Source organism: Drosophila ficusphila, unplaced genomic scaffold (genome assembly GCF_018152265.1).
Source record: "Drosophila ficusphila isolate 14025-0441.05 unplaced genomic scaffold, ASM1815226v1 contig_127, whole genome shotgun sequence".
NCBI classification, from domain to species: domain Eukaryota; kingdom Metazoa; phylum Arthropoda; class Insecta; order Diptera; family Drosophilidae; genus Drosophila; species Drosophila ficusphila.
This window is the reverse complement of record NW_025064016.1, coordinates 2503024-2520066: the sequence shown is the minus strand read 5'-3', so window position 1 is coordinate 2520066 and position 17043 is coordinate 2503024. Positions and strand designations below refer to the sequence as shown.

General features: G+C 38.4%; 3 protein-coding genes across 4 annotated transcripts; 2 read left to right on the top strand and 1 right to left on the bottom strand.

The window, feature by feature from the left end:
- Positions 1–1726: 1726 nt before the first annotated feature.
- On the top strand, positions 1727–2309 carry LOC108095070. Its single transcript, XM_017195993.2, is given in 2 exon segments — positions 1727–1872; positions 1875–2309. Coding segments are annotated over 2 exon segments (336 nt in total). The 5' UTR covers positions 1727–1772; the 3' UTR covers positions 2111–2309.
- Positions 2310–7067: 4758 nt separating this feature from the next.
- Positions 7068–17043, top strand: LOC108095077. 2 transcript variants are annotated; one of them, XM_017196000.2, is made up of 8 exons: positions 7068–7140; positions 10533–11091; positions 13364–13724; positions 14384–14787; positions 14873–14994; positions 15165–15280; positions 15347–15464; positions 15528–17043. In XM_017196000.2, the coding sequence occupies exons 2-8, from the start codon at positions 10776–10778 to the stop codon at positions 15996–15998; spliced, it is 1908 nt and encodes a 635-aa protein (XP_017051489.1). In that variant the 5' UTR covers positions 7068–7140; positions 10533–10775; the 3' UTR covers positions 15999–17043. The 2 variants fall into 2 exon arrangements, with proteins under 2 accessions (XP_017051489.1, XP_017051490.1); XM_017196001.2 differs by lacking the exon at positions 7068–7140 and adding an exon at positions 9727–9797.
- On the bottom strand, positions 11226–12900 carry LOC108095065. Its single transcript, XM_017195987.2, is given in 3 exon segments — positions 11226–11429; positions 11504–12113; positions 12172–12900. Coding segments are annotated over 3 exon segments (1263 nt in total). The 5' UTR covers positions 12621–12900.

Genomic DNA, 17043 nt, shown 5'->3' with positions numbered 1-17043 from the left:
TATCAAATGCAGGAAACTGTTGACATAAAATTGGCATGAAATTTATTGGATTAAGTATTACTTGGATAAAACTTATCTTTATTACGTCATAAAATTCCTTATTTTTATCAATACTGAGTGCAGAAAATATAAACAGAAAATCAAGCAAATTAACTCCGCATGATTTGCCTAATTGCTAAGCATCAAAATACAGTGTAGATGGAGCAACAAATAAAAAGTTTTGCCGATGCGCAACAAAGAAATAAAAATGCAACAGTAGCAAGTTCGTTGGATTTTTTAGCTGATGCTGCAATTTGTTTGAAAGCCGCTTGCCTGCTGCATGCTGATGACTTTGTCAACAACTTAAATTGTTTGGCGGCACTAAAGAGGAGGAAAAGTTTAAGTACATTTAGGACAGTAAGCCGTTTTACATTCTTTTGACGTTCACAAAGTTATCCGAGTTCAATCTGCAGGCGCATTGATCTAGGTTTGATAAGTTAGTTAATTTTGAACACATTTTAGGTTGTAAAGTTAAGATTTTTATTTCCATCGTTTATAGAGATACACAAGCACTATTAGAAAAATTAGGCACACATTATAAAGAATACAAGTCCATAACCCAACAGAGTTGCAGCTTTGTAAAAATTTATATGGTCGCGGTCCATCTTCCAAATTGATTTCCGAATTGCAGATATTATCAATCGGCACAATGTGTTCCTCTTCATTTGAAAGCTCTACTTCGATGATCGTGTTGTCCAATAGAATATCTTTGTCCTCACTTCAACATTTTAAGGTTTTTACATTCGATGTTATTTGAAATATTTATTTTAAATGTACCTCATTTTTTTTGAATTCAGTTTGATCTGCTCAGTATGAAGGCTCTGGATAAACTGAGAATTTGAAAAAGCGCACGTTCTACACGAGATTCAAGACGTATCAAATATCTTCCATCAAAAAGAATTTATATTTGAGTTTGTTTTGTTTTCGGATTATTTGGTGACATTTAAATAAAAAATAACTAGAAACATATGCCTTAACTACAGTTGTTATTTTATTATTTAAAACTTTAAGTTATTTACAAGTTTTTTTTTTTCTTACCAAATTTAGAGATGTTTGAAAAAAATGTAAAATGTATTACCTTGACTGTTGGATGATTCTTCCAAATAAAAATTCAAGCTTTAAAAAATATTATCTTACCTCAGTGAAATTTAAAGCACTCTTTTTTTGAGTGTATTTGGAAAAACAAAAAGAAACCATCAGAGCTGAGAACTTAAATTTAAGAGAACAAATTTAAGAGAGCTTTAAGTCAACTCAACAACAGAAAAAACAACAAAGAAACTCTATAAAAATTTACCATTACTGTAAAAATAAATGACACTTTAATCGTAGACTTTATAGATCACACACTCAAATGATTTTTTATCAGAAATCATAGACTTCAGAAAACGTGATAAAAAGACCAAGTTCTTTGGAGCAGATCTCTCTTTGCAATCTCTTATTTCCAAGCGATTTTCTTGTCAATCTGGGTCTCTTTTTCTCAGCTTTTTTGACGGGTTCCCTCAGACTTCTATAGATATCTTATCTGAGTCACAAAGAACACACAAATATTGTCAGCACTTGACGCTTCTCTCTGTTTGCCTTGTTGTTGTCTCAATTAACACCTTTTGCCGTGGCGATAATAACGCAGACCCCGAAATGATTGGTAATCAAGAAAACGTTGGAGGGAAAAAGTCGGTGAAAATACCCCGAGAACAGCGAATCGCTCTTCAGTCGAGCGAAGAACGCGATTCGAAATGGACACGGATGAGAAAAAGGCGGGCACCTCGGGTCCGGGGACCTTTCACGACGAAGTCGACTTCACCAGCGGTTACGAAACCCAATATCGAAAGGAGTATAGCCCCTAAAACCGATCTACGTACCGCCACCGGATAAAAAACACGCCTGGTATCGCAACTGGTCGACCATCCTGATGATAGTTTTCCTGGCCGCCGTTTTCCTTCTGGGAACTGTGATGCTGGTGGTCCAGGTTTTCACCGCCAGTCCCCTGCAGATCCTAATGATCGTGGCCATATATGTGGCTATAGCTGCCGTTATGATCTGGCTGGAGGTGCAGTCCATAAAAGTGCGGTGAAATAACGAATTCAGTGACTAACTTTCTGCGTTATCGCTTAAAAATGCTGAGCTATTTTTCAACGGCGGCAATCGAACTGTGTTGTGCAAACAAATTGATGGCTTAACTAAAAGGAAACGACTTTACTGATTATGAGCTAAGAACCAAAACCCCACGATTTAAAATAAGTTCAAAATAAAGAGAGAAAAAATCCTTAAAATGTGTGTTTTTCATCGGTGACTAGACAGAGCTTATAACATTCCGAGATATTTTTTCGTTTAATCAACTAATTATTTACAACCCATAAATGAACGTAATCTAGAGAGCAAAAACAGTTGGCCAGATAAAGGGCTTTGTGCCATTGAAGTGGCGAGAGAGATAAGCAAACAAAAGTTAATGGAACAACAATAAATTGTTGGCAACAATTTGAGCCATTTAACTGCAAAATAAATACAAGTTTTTGCGGCAATGTGGGAGGACAACCATTCTATTAAAGTGACAAATTAATGAATTCAATATTATTTAAAAAGATTTACAGAGCATATAAAATAAATTAATCACTTTTAAAGCCCAGCCTGGCAATTAGATAAAAAATAAATAGTTTACTTACTGCAAACACAAATTATGTTATATTTATTTGAGGCAAATTCTCTCTTTTGAAAAGTGCCAACCAAAACATAATATTTGTGTTTTGGTATCATCTGGTTCCCTGTGTTTGCCAAACAAAATTGATTTTACTCTCGCTTTCACATATGTTAAAGCAAACAACTGTTCAGCTTCCCCATACAATTGTTTTTCTAACTATTTTCACATGTACATATTTCTAAATCACTTCTGTAATTGCTTTTCTCTTGCCTCTGGTGAAAATTTCTGACCCCCTTTTCCCAGAACCTCAAAATTTCCAATGTTTTTGCAGACAATTTTTTTCGCACAGCTTGTGTGCCATCAAGTTTGGTAAAATTTTAGTTTAATAGCTTGAAATGTTACAAACATTTGGTCAGCGTAAAAACAGCCGGACAAGCTCATTTTGCACTTGAAAATTCTAACAAAAAAAAAACTCAACGCGTCGTCCCATTAAACTTTAATTTCCGTTGACAATGGACGACACTTTTTGCTCGTTCCGGTTTTTTCTAGCACTCGAGACGGGGCAACAGCTGACTTACCTTAATTACTCACAGGATTCCCAGCCATGCTAATTATTTGCAGGGTGCACTATTTTGCCAACCAGACGAAGGCGGAAAGGGAACGTCGCCAGCGCATTTAATTATAATGGCGCGAAGGGAGCTGGGCTTAGGCATTAATGCCATTTCCGGTCGCAGACCACTGGAGACCATGGCCAAAACTGGGCAGGCAACACTTTGTTCTGGGCCATAATAAATGCAGTGACTCGGAGAAAGATACCCTCGAAAAACGAAGAAAGGTTTTGAGCTTATAATTAAACATATATGATATTGGGTGTGGCCACAAAAAGGAAGTTAAAACATATTTAAATTGAAATAATTAGTTAAAAAATTATTAGTTATTTTAAATAAAGGTATCATTACGTCTGGAACTTCCTAAGACTTTAAAACGATTGCCATAACGCTGACGATGTAAGAGAAACATAAAAGAAAAAAACCTTAATTAAAGGCTCGTGCCTGCGTTGAAATCATTTTTATACGACTCCACCAAATTTAAGTTTTAATATCTCTTTCAGTTCAGGATACCAACAACCTTGAGGCTTTGACAAAAAAATTCGATATGCACATGCATTATTTTGCATTGATTTATTGCTTGATTGCCTGCTGGCTCAATACCGCACATAAAAAGCATTCAAACAAAAGCTGTCTTCCATTTTATTCCTCTCACTTTTTAAATATTTAAAAACCAGAGAATTTTGCACAAGCCAAGTACAACCTCCACTATCCCGAGTTTGAACAAGCCGGCGAAAAAGGACACAAATGAGAAACTCAATTGCAAAGCCAGTGAAGGACAACTGTGGAAATGCAAATAAATTGTTTGGCTGCAACAAAAAACTCTAAGCTGCACTGGGGAGCCAAGACATCTGACTCCGTTGCCATTTTTGCCACTGCCTGGGGAAATGTGTCTTAGAATTTGTTTAAGTAAATCTCACTTGAACGCTTTTCATTAGGCCACTCAGCAAGGACGAAAGGGCAGGATGGCAAAAGGGAAATCGAGTTGAACAAAATAAAATTCCCATGTATGTATGAATTTGCCCTCTGTGCATTTTATTCATAAATCAAAAGAAAGGATAGACAAAAATACTAGATATAATTCACAATTTAAATTTAAAACACTGAGTTCAAGTATTGGCGAAAGTGTTGCATAATTCAACACTTAATTTGGAACATTCGTTCAGAATTTACCATAGATTTTGCTATTAAAAAGCACTTTTTCAGCCGAACACTCACAAAGCCCACAATACATGGTTATTTTATGTTAATTATTTATGTAAATTTTCCATACTTAAGCGACCTGTTTTTTCGTTTGCACAATGTATAATTTAATTACGGCAAGACTATAAAGTGCGACCGCATTAATTAAAATTTCAGCAATGCTTATTGAAACAAATATTTTTTCGGATTTCGTATTTAAAGCGCGTTAAAGGTTTATTTAACTGAAAGCAATGGAAAGCTCTTTGTTTTAATTTAAAGCGAAAGTTGCGTGGCGGTTCATCAGGCCCAATGAGCTCTTTCATTGGCAAGCCAGCACCAATTTGAATATTCAATTAAGTCTAACTGCCAATTCAGTGATAAGACCCTCTTTGAGGGCGATCCCACCCCAAAATAAAGCCAACTTTAAGTCCTTGTCGAGTGGCCTTGGAACACGGCCTACTGGTGATAATTTCTGTTAATACCGAAAAGGATTCCACTCAACGCGTTGAGTAGTTTTCCCCGAGGATCAAAAATGTACTGGTAGAAGTGTGACCTCCCACAAAAAGCTTTAACTATTTCAAAACAATTTGTTCATTTTATTTGTATTTATAATTTTTTGTACAAAAAGAAAAAGAAATTTCTGATTTAAAATAAAACAATCTTAAGACATAAGATTTCTCTAATTATATAGGTAAACATTTATCTAAGTGTGTTATGCTTACACTTCCCTGCAGCAGCTCCTAAGTCAAGTAAATTTGTATATATTGTGCTTAAATGTATTCGGCAGAGTAACGAGCATGTCAAAGCATTTTTGTGACATCTTTTATTTATTTTATAACCAACAAAGCCAACAGTCAAGAGGAGGCAAACAGCATGCATAAATTACCGCAGAGCGACACGAAGACCAAAGTCCTCCGGATTCAGCTCCTGGTGGCCAAAGCCATTGCCATTGCCATGCAATGCAAAAATTGTGTTGAAATATTAAAAAAGAGGCCAAAACGAAAACTGTGGCCAAATGCAGATGAGCGGGGCGGGCACAAAAATTCCTTTCTCCATTCAACTTTTTTGGACACTTTTCGAAGTCCCTTCTTTGCCACTTTTATTTCCCTTTTTTATATTTGTTGAATGCTAAAAAGGCCACTTTAGTTTTAACCACAAAGTTTGCTTTACTGTGTGTGTACATTCGGTCGACCTCGTTGCACTTTTGTTGTTGGCCAAGGGGCATCGGTCTTTCATGTCATTTAACCATGTTTCGGCCAGGACAATTGGGCCCAGATCCTGGGCTCCAGGATCTCTACGCAGGCCGGTGTTGATTGCCAGGCATTTAAAGTGTTTTCAATGTAAATCTATGTAAATACATGTTGCCAAATAAAAGAACAACTCTCGGCTCCCATGGACCGAAGTGGAAACTCTCGTCTGGATAAATGGCATAGCCCTATTTATTCGCTGCCCATGTGTGCACTTTTCAGACGAATCCTAATACTTTAAGCCACTGGCTCCCTAAGCTCTGCGGCATATTTATGCACATTTTTTCGGTCCGTATTTTGCTTTCATTTCTCCACTTTTTTTTTCTCTCTATTTTCAGTTCATTCTGTTTTTTGTTTGGAAAACCTTGAAACGGTCGCATTGATTGGACGTCCTTGCGTTTGATTGTTCTATATTTGTTTTGTTTATATTTGCTTTCGGTAGCACTTGCTGCATTTAATGGCATGAAAATTAATTTGACATTTAATACGGTTGTTGTATGAGGCGCCATAAGTATTTTTTCCTTATTACACATTCATTGATTTTATGTTTACGAAACACAAACAAATTGCTGGCGCATACTTTTTATATTGTTTTTATTGTCACGTGTCGCCTACCACTGATGCCTGCATATTATAATTATGAATTGTGCAAATAAATCAGGCAAGTAGCGACCTGTTAATGTGTTAATAATTGCCGGCCAAGTGCTGTTCAATGTGTTAATGTCTTGTTTTCTTGCCAGTGTTTGTATGTGTGGTGAGTGTGCGTGGCGGTTGCTTGATTAATTTCTTATTAAGAAGAAATAGTGGAAAAAATTAAAAATAAAAATGCGAACAAAAATAAGGACACAAATAAAAATCTTCGAAATAAAGCTTTTAGAAAGGGGATGACATAAAAAATAACAAGTCGTATTTTCTTCACTTGTTACAAAGTAGGGTTATAAGAAATGTTGGAAGGAATTTTCTTTTAATTTATGTTTTTTTTGACAACTTAAATATTTCCGTACAGAAAACATGTTTACAGTTCGTATACGTAATATTTGAATTTTACTTGCCTGGTTTGTGTCTTAGCTGAAAGTAGGAACTTTATTCTTAAGCTTTAACTTGCTAAGCTTATGTCAGTTAAACGTATACGCAATTTTTTGTCTAGGCAACTAACCTTAAATATTTTGTTTAAATAAATGGTTAGGGTACTATACATTTTTGTATAGAAATTAAGATAATTTTGTTGAGCCCCAACTGATTTTCCCGAAGTTTATTCAAGTTTAAAAATATTTTAGGATCTTGGCAACCCTGGCGCATAACCAAGGAGCCCAAAAAGCACCGACAAGCGACGCAACCGAAGCGAAAGCTCTCAATTTGTCGTCAATTTTCCGGCACAACAGACGCAACATTTGCCGAAGAGCAACGCGCGAGCTGCGTAGAGCGGAAAGTAAAGCCCAGTGAAACCTGTCAAAAATTGCAATGAAAATTAAACAATCGCCTGAAACCCGAACCAATCCAATTAAAAACAAGTGCTCAATGAAAATGTGAACCGAATGAACTGAGGCAATAAACCAAATGTGGAGCCGAACGAGGAAAAACTGTCGGGGAAGAAGAACATTTGTGCAAGAAAACTAAGTGCAATAAACTGTGAATAATCCCAGAATTAGCGGCCTGTGCATCGAGGGGAAAGTTGGGGGGAAAGTGGATTCGGTTCCATTCTATTGCTGAATGTCCAGATTTATATTATGCAAATTAATTTCAATTGGTTTGCACTCTGGACTCTGCGGCACTGTTTATTGTTGCTGCTTTTCCTCCTGCTGCTGCTGCTCTTCTTCTGTTTTTTTTTTTTTTTTTTTACTGTTGCTCTTGGTCGCTGTAGTATTGTGTTGTAGTTGTCGTAGTACTACTACTACTATCACTGTCACTATCACTACTACAAACTACAGTCCACAACCTTCCTGTTTTCGTATACACAAATTCGGCAACGGAGTTTTCCCGGCCCCACTACTCCTCTTGCCCTCCCATTTTCATATCCGTTTTCTCAAATAACAAGTGTGTGCGTCCCTGGCTTTATTTAGCGGCTTTTCTCCGGTTAAAACTATGAAAACTATGAAAATGGTTTCCCAAGAATTTTTTAATCATACGAGAGTGTAACGTGCAACAAAAAAGGACGAGCAAAGTTGGCAAGCTTTACGTGGAAAAGTAATTAAAAGGCGAGCCAAAGAAAGCTTGTGTTTATGGCGAAGAGAGTACCCGGAAATGATCCCAAAGATGCCAATTACAAATCGTTTAAGTTCACATTTAAGTGGGTAATTTTATTTTATAGTTCACCCAACTGGATTGAAAGTTCAGTCAGACAGTTCAGCACTGGGAAATGTTCGACTGTTAATTTAATTGTCACTGCAGTTCCTCAAATTGATGGTGATTGATGCAGCACTTTAAATAATTAAAGCAGTTGAAAGCTCATAAAAGAGGATTTAACGACTTGAATATTTTTAAATTTTTTTGTCATTTCCATTGACCAGTAAAATAAAACCAATTCGAGCGTAAAATCAGTTTGTTTTTATCTTTTTCTATAAAAAGTAACAATAATAGTAGCTATAAAAAGTCCTTTACAGGATAGGTACCAACATATTTGCAACTTTTACTTCCTCTGCAGTCTGAGAAACTGTTGACCCAAGATACACAGACTCATAAAAAAAAGCCAGAAGCAGTTCAATAAAATGGAAAACTTTAATCAAGATAAAAACGAAGTGCTCCCTTTGCATACGAAATGCAGCTTAAATGTCGCTTATTAAGAGCCGACTTAAAGTATAAATAAACCCTCTGGTTGACAATAATATCAATTACGATATCGTCGACCGGCAGAGTCAGTTTCCAACAATGGGAAAGACCTGCACGAGACTCTCATTAAAAACCACACAAGCACTCGCACACACAAAAGCCGTTCGAAAAGAAGCCAAAAATACAAAGTTGTAACAAGGCAAGACAACATTTATATAGTGCAGCAGTCAGTCGGTTGATGCTAAAGCTCGGCCACAAAACCTCGTCAGCACAATCACAGCAATTGCTGCCAGTCTCCAGACTGGAGATTGCACTGAAAAAAATATTGCAAGAAATTTAAGAGAAATACAAAATACCTCAAAAAGAAAATTCATAAGAAAATTAATAAATATTTTACGAACATAATTTAATTTTTTGTTTGTCGCTGCAGACAAATAAGATAGTCTCACTCAACAAATTATTTTGTTTTTTGAAACTAAGTTATTTTTGAACATAAGATGATCAAGTAATTTGTAATATTTTTTACTTTTCTGAACCAATCTTGAATTTTACAAATTTGGCTAAGTATATCGTATTGTCATTTTGGCAGTGTATATCATATAAAGTTTTTTTTGTTCGCTTCGTAAATGGAAATGGGAACGGGAATGGGATTGGGTTCTTGGCTGAGACTGGGAGATTCGGAGGGGAGTTCCGCAATAATGGGAAACCTCTGACAGACCAGACAGCCAGTAGTCCATGTGAGCCGGGACTGCGGCGGTAGTTGCACAATTTTGCACAAAAGCCAAAGCATAATCATGAATAATGAGCGTTTGTGATAAGTGATAAATGCCCGGTGGCAAATGCACAGGGAATTTAAATAAGAAGGAAATTGTTTTCGTTGTGACCGCATGGGAAACTTTGGATCGATATTATTTTTAATATTTTAATATTTACCAAAGGATAAATGGATTTATTAAATACAAAATTTAAAGAATCCATACTTGTTGTACATTGAAAAACTATCCATTTTTTATATTTCAGTTAGTTTGAAATCATTTCAGTTTGATTTTTAATTTAAGACAATAATAAAAAGGATTTTTTAAAATGCTTTAAAGCGGTTCAAGAGTAACCAGTTTCTGCTGGAGCCTCAAAATGCCACGGAGTCACCCAATTTCCCACCGGGCAGCCGCTGAGACTGCTTTCCTCGGCTCCTCGAACACTTGTGTGTAGGCTCAGGTTTTTGCTCTGGTCTTCCAGTAGGGCGACTTGACCACCCCAGAGGTTCACAGTATAGTTCGGATCGGGAATCGGTGCGGTTCAGTTCGCAAATGCGCGCCAAAGGTGCTAAGTTCAAGCTAAGAAAAATAAAATATAATTCCATATTGAAGAGTTCACCTGAAACCCAAAACATCCGGATTCTGTGGAGAATTAAATTTGATTGAGAGTTTTTCTTTCACTCGAACTGATTGGTGTTTGTCGCAGTTCTTTTCCTCTGCGGTTTATTTACGCCGTAGTTTGCCGTCTAGTTTTGTCAACTTTAATTGAAATTAATTTACTTTCTTCACATATTATCTGTGAGATACTTGTGTCTGTATTTGTATCTGTATCTGTGTGCACATGCCGCTGAGTGAACAGCCTTGTATGCGATCAGATTTGAGCGCAGAGGTCAGCAAATAAACAAATTATCGCACATTATGGTTTGTTATACAGCCACGATTCATATGCAAAATGAGAATAAAATGCGAGAGGGCCCATCACGACTAGAAGTGTGCAAATTCAACAATTCCTGATAGCCATCGTAAAAGTGCCGCCCTTTTCGGGTTTTCCCCCAACTGCATTCGCAATCACCGAATGCAAATCGCAGCGTGATGAACTCAAGCGAACTATTCTTACTTTTTTTCTATATACCATATATATATAACCACTCAGATATTCGTATTTATAGAGGGACTAAAAGCGCGATACGATTTGCATACAAAACACTTGAATAGCCGCATTAAGTCGCATAGACAACGCCTGGAATTTCAATAAGTTAGGAGTTTGCAAAGTAATCAAAATCACCCCTTCTTCTTCCAGCACTTGACAATTATGTAAAGCTCCTCTCGCCCGAAAAAACAAGTTTGCAAACAACGAAAAATGAATAAACTCGTGGTACCGTAAAGCTATCAAAAACTAAGGAACAAGTGGCAACAACTCAGAGAGAACACAACTAACGAAAAACCCTCGAAAAAGTGCTTGCAATTAAAAATAATTTCGCAGTTTGCTAACGAACAAGAACAGCGGAATACAAAATATAGTAAAACAGAAACCGTATTTTGAATGTCGCGCAAAATGTTGCAAGTGCCGGTGGCAACACTCGTGTTGCTGTCGCTGCTGCAGATTGCCGATGTTGCCGCTGTCGCAGATGCAGCAGCAGCAACAGCAACGGCAACTGCAACATCAACATCCACATCCACAACGACAACCGGAATCGATGCCAGCCTGAAGAATGCCAAGCTGATTGAGGGCAAAGTGCTGCCCGATTTGGCCGCCTTGCAACGCGTCAACCAGGAAGACGAAAAGTGGCAGCAGGTCTACCGGTTCATCGACGATGGCTTTCCCGTCCTCGAGTTGTACGGCTACAAACCGAAATCGGGTGAGTGACTGAGGAAAACTTGGGAAAATCAATTCATTTTCTTAGAAATATTCTTATACAAGATAGTGTTTCTTATCTCAATTTTCATAAATTCATTGAAAGTTTTCTCAAACAAATGATTTATAGAACCAAACTTACAAAAACTTTTTATAATTGACAATCTCAAAGTGCTTTAAACTGGCGTTACTATTGAGTAGCTAACTATTTGAAAACATTGCGACTACCCAACCAAGTCTCAGGATTTCCAAAATAAATCCCCGATCCAGGCGAAAGACATTTATTTCACTTCTATCAGCTGTCTCAGAAATAACAAGCTTGTAAAGCCAAAGCATTTGCGTCTAGAAAAAATATTTCAGATTTAGGTATATAATTGAAAAATCATTTAGTCAAATTTTCTTTCTTCCTTGCTCACCTGTCGTTGTGGCCCAAAGTTAGCTTTAAATTCTCCAAACTCTTTCTCCGCGGCTCTAATTCCCGCAGTAATATGAAGAAAGGAAAGCGGGAATGCAAGGCTGGGAATCAAAGTCATTACTAGTCTCTTTAACGATTGCTGATCGTACAGAATCAAATGAAAGTATCCAATGAAGAGTATGATGACTTCCAAAAGAGCCGTCCACACAAAGGGCCTAATCAGGAGGTCAAACTTAAGCCTTAGTTTGATAAGGGCTTTATAAAAAGCATAAAGCCTAAATGATTTGCGACTTTGTTTGGATTGCTCCTGAATGTCATAGCAGGCGTATAGGATCAAAACGCCCAAATGAACTGCAAATGACAATAGGAATGGCTGAACGCATATGAACATAAATCCAAATCGGCGCAGATGAACGTCGATCTTTGATCCGAAACCGAGAACTACAGCCGAAGTGGTTTTCACAGGGATTGAAGAAGCTATAAATATTCTGTAAGCTTGTATAATGAAAATCCACCAGTTTATTCTCGGCGGCCTTCCACAGACTCTTTCGTAACCAAAATAGATCCTTACGAAGCCATTCAAAACCTGTCGCATAAGCTTTCGATGATACCTCAATCAAAAATATAAAAATTGCAAAATTGCAAAATAATTAATTAGATTTCTAGTACCTGTAGTGATAGGCAACTCCTACGCTGATGATAAAGTTCTGGCACGATCCGATGGTCAATCCTATCCAGTAGAGTAAGTGTAAGGGTCTTTCGCTGCCGGGAGTTAGATCCGCCTCTCCCATTAGGAACTCCATCACCCAGCAAATCGAGTACATGAGAAATATCATCAGCAGCCAGGGTCGAAACCAAAATCTGTGCATGGCCCCCACCAGAAAATTAATCTTCGGGTTGAGCCTGAAAACTTGCCTGTCTTCGACATATCTGTATATGTTGCAACCCGTGAGCGTTGTCAGCACTTGCAGCAGCTGCAGAATGCTCGTTAGACAGGACATGGCGCAACTGACTCCCCGAAAAAACAGCTCGAGACAGCCGGGAAACTCCCAAAATGGGAAATTGGAAATGTGTGACGTTGACAAATGGATTCGTTCAACTGTCCAAATGTTGATCATAAACAAAAATACTGAGTTTACCCATTACCATTGGGTGGAGATAGTCGAGAGGAGACTAAAAAAAAGAAAGCCAAAGAATAAATAAGAATTTCCAGTATGAAAATGGGTTGAAACAAAACAGTGTTCTTTGTGTATAAAATTTTTTTTTATTGAGCTTCAATGAAATTATGAATTTTCTGAATAGGGTATTGAACAATCTTCATGTTTATTTATACATTATTTACTTTATTACCGGACAAAAGAATGCTAAATTAATAGTGAACAAAGCGAAGTTGTATCAATAATTTTTTAATAACAATAGGAATTCAGAACACAAGTTGCCCAAAATATGAATATTTGATTTACGAGACTTTTAAAAATAGATAAAAGCTGCTAAACAGTAGGCACAAGACATGAATTAATTACAAATCATTGGAAATAGTTGCAGACACACCTCCCGACACAAGAATCCAAGACGCGCAGCCCATAATAATTTAAGCTAATTAAGCCACGAATTTCCGCAGACTACAGTACACACCCACAAATAAAAAATGACGCATCCCCGCGGCTGGGGCCGAAGTTAATTACTTGATTAGCATGCAGACAGGTTGGGGATTCAGGTGCGCTGAGCTGAGCGCAGCACTTAGCCGTAAATGAAACGAAAACAGTTTACATTTTTAAGTGAGCAATTCCCTGGGTAACTCGTTGCCTTCTATCCGTATCTCTTTGCATGTCCGTTGCGATTCCGGTGGACATTCCGGCAGACCTGCCGTACACGTTGATTGTGCCCAAAATCGATGTGCGGAGCATTGAGAAGCCGCGACTGAAGGAGTTCATGTTGGAGCATGTGGTGCCCGGTAAAATCTTCGACAGCTACAGCGCCGTGGCCAATGGGAATGGCAATGGTAATAGCAAGGAGGAGGAGGAGTCCTTCGGCAATGGGAACGGACACAAAATCGTTTTCCGTAAATTGGAAAAATCCCACAACAATGTTTGGCTACTCAATGGCCAGCAAATACTCCACAAGCTGCGTATCAATGAGAACCTGATGGCCATTGCAATTGATGGTTATTTGGGCGATAGGAAGTCGCCCTACTCCAAGCGCAATATTCAGGAAACGAACAAGTGAGTACCACCCACCACTACCACCCATTCCCACACAGTGGAGCAAAAATAGAGTAAACCATGAACAAAATTTTTAGGTTTTTATATAAAAGAGTTCTCTTAATAAATGGAGTAAAATTAAAGTAAAATATCTAAAATTAAATGGGTTACAAATTGGATTAAAGAAATATATAATATTTTTAAATACAAGTGCAGTGGTTCTGGTTTTGGTGTGACCACTGTACAGGACTTTTGCCAAGTTCCTAGTCCTAGTTTGTTTGCGGTCAAAAGTGCACTCATGCGAAATTTATCAGGCGGCAAACAAAGTTTTTGCTGGTCCAACTTTTCGCACACACACTCTCAAACTTTGAAGGGTTTTCCTCTTCCGCACTCCTGACCGAGGCCGTCGGACGCATCTCAATCTCAATCTGTGGACCCAGTCCAACCACATTGCCATAATCGTCTTTAGCACATTTATTTCACAGAGGAAAATAAATCATTTAATGGGTTTATTTACTTACGTTAAGTACTTTATCTCGAGACCACGTAGTTAAGTAGCAATAATTAAAAGTTGGAGCGTGCTCTAGCTTTTGGATTATAGAAAGGATTTTTCTATATTAAAATAAGGTTTAAAATTACAGTAAGCGGTGCTCTAATATTTTTCTGTGTGCATTTTACAGCCGCTACAACGACCCCCAACCGCTGGAGCAGCCGAACATTACGAATGCACATGCAAAGGTGGAGCCCGTTATCAAGGAGTCGAAGGCCAGTCCGCTGATGTCCTTTCTGGGCAACATGAAGACGGGCACCAAGGTGTTCCAGCACTTCCTCTCCAAGAGCAATCTGACCCGCATTATGGACGACAACGCGTACACGGTGCTGATTCCCTCGGACAACGCCTTTCAACGCTGGCATCCCATCGACTGGGGATTCTATCCGTTTTCCGTGCCGGAATTCACCGAGTCGGTGCTGAGGAACCACTTCCTGCCGATGCAGCGACCCCTGAGGCTCTCCGATGTCCGCAACATGGACGAGGTCGTCGTGACCACCATGGGTGGCGAGGATGTCGTCTTCCACGGCCAACGTAAGTGGCTCCCATAAATAACGTACCCCAATTCAATTTATGACAACGGCATGTGGCGCCTTCCTTCCTTTCTCCCTTTATATAGCCACCCCCACGGTGAATAATGTGAGCATTATGTCCGACTACAACCTCTCCAATGGCAATCAGGTGTTCATTATCTCCGAGGTGCTCTTCGTCACCGAAGCGGTGGTCTCCAAATTGCATCAGGTAAGCTGATTTATGCCTCATCCACTGTGGGGAAAGTTGGTGTATTCACAAAAAGAATTTTTGGGTGAGAATGGGGAGTCCTTCTAGAATAAAAGAAATTGGAATTTAATAGAATTTATTTATAATTTGTTACATTTTTAAGTAAATTATTATAATACATTTTTCGATAGATGCACAAGGATAAGGAGACACCACCATTGTTGGCCTTCCCTTGGTTTGGAGCTCAGTTCCTCTCCCATTCCTTTTTGGCTTTGGAGAGGGATCCCCGATTCACACAGATAACCAGGTAAGAATATAGTTATTATAAAAAATACAACAACAAAATTAAAAAATATTTTTACTCATCCCAAAGATACCTAAACAGTGCTGAAATCGCTCCCCACATTTCCGGAGCCAACTACACGTTCTTTGTGCCAGAGGACCGGGCCTTTGAGAAGCTGGGATATGATAAGTTATCCGATGAGGTGATGGTAAGTATTTCATATTTTTTTTTTACATTCAAAAATATATTCATAAAAAACCATGTCATTAAGGCCTCCCAACGCGGAGTTAAAATGCTCCTAAACCATTTCGTCAAGGGAAGGCTCTACAACCGGGATTTGCGCGATAACGAGGTATTCGAGACGATCGGCGGTGGCCACATAAAGATCACCCGCAATCCTGGAAGCAATTATACCAGCGTGAACAATGCCCAGATTACGGAGAGCGAGGTGTTCGTGTACAACTTGGGCACAATGTACTATCTGGACGACATCCTGTACGCGCACATGCTGCGCGATTTTGTGAGCAAATCGACCAAGACGAGATCCAATCGGCACGGCAGCGATTCCGGCGGAGGATCACGGAGCACCTCGCGACCCAGTGACGTGGAGATCGTTCCCAACGAGTTCGAGGGGGAGCACAATGGCGGGGGCTATGCCATCCACGGGGATGACGAGGACTTCGAGGATGAGATCATCACGCCCAAGGCGCTGCCCGTCCAGATCTACGAGTTGCCCAAGTAGAGATCTTGATGGGTGGCTTTATTTCGAAAAATATGTATCTTGGATGTAAATGCGAAAATAACATAGGCGGCACTTTCTTGCAACTATTACAAAAACATCCATTTACTGGTTTTTACTTTTTTACTCAAGTGCTTTAACATTCAATGATTTAAGAAGTCAGTTTTTTCAAAGAACAAAATGGGGTACATCTTTCAAATGTTTTCAAGATTATGTTTTCGTCGCTTATTTTATTTTGGCAATTAACTAACGATATGTGTATAATTTTTTTCCACTTGATCTGGGTTAGATGGAAGCATTGAGAAAGGGAGGCGAGGCGCTAAAAGCGTTTTTGTATAGTTCTGGGCTAATTTTTTAAAGCATTTCTCTAGTTTAGTTCTTAGTTGTTCGTGTATATTTTAAGTTTAGCATTGAACGAGGCGGTGAAACGAAGTATACTATTACAAAATCGACATCAAGAGCAGCAGCAGCAGCAGCAACGGCAGCAGCAAAAGCAGCAACAGCGACAGCAACAAATATATAAACCTAATCCTAAAGAACTTATCAGCGATTTAGACAAAGCTTGTAGACATAGCGAGAAATTGCAGCCAAAAAAACACAAATTACTACAAATATTCAATGAGTAACGAGTAAGGAGTAATGCATTCCCGTAATATTCAAATTAGAAGCGAAATTTCAAGAAAAAATATAAACATATACGTATACTATGCAAATTCAATTAGCGCTCATCAGTGTTTATGCTTTTTTGAGTCTATCCATGTGAGGGAGCATAGCGAAAACATATCGGCTAAATCGGCGGATCGGAACTCGAGCGTTCGAAATTTAAAACTCGGAGTAAATTCCCTGGAGGGCATTCGTAGCGGACGGGATCGAGGCAAGATATATCTATAAATACGAGTATATTACGAACAGATATTGTATTTTTTAATTTAACGGTATTGATATTTAATGTATCTGTGTATATGAACAAAACAAAAGCAATGAGAACGAAGCATCCAATTTTATAATAGTTTGTTAAAATAAAAACAAAAACCTTTCAGAAAAACCA

What these genes read in the sequence shown, in the direction of transcription:
- LOC108095077 (XM_017196000.2), top strand. Translation starts at nt 10,776, where the DNA reads ATGTCGCGCAAAATGTTGCAAGTGCCGGTGGCAACACTCGTGTTGCTG. An exon ending in AATATTCAGGAAACGAACAA is followed by an intron (nt 13,725 to 14,383) that starts GTGAGTACCACC and finishes TGCATTTTACAG; the next exon opens with CCGCTACAACGACCCCCAAC. An exon ending in CGATTCACACAGATAACCAG is followed by an intron (nt 15,281 to 15,346) that starts GTAAGAATATAG and finishes CTCATCCCAAAG; the next exon opens with ATACCTAAACAGTGCTGAAA.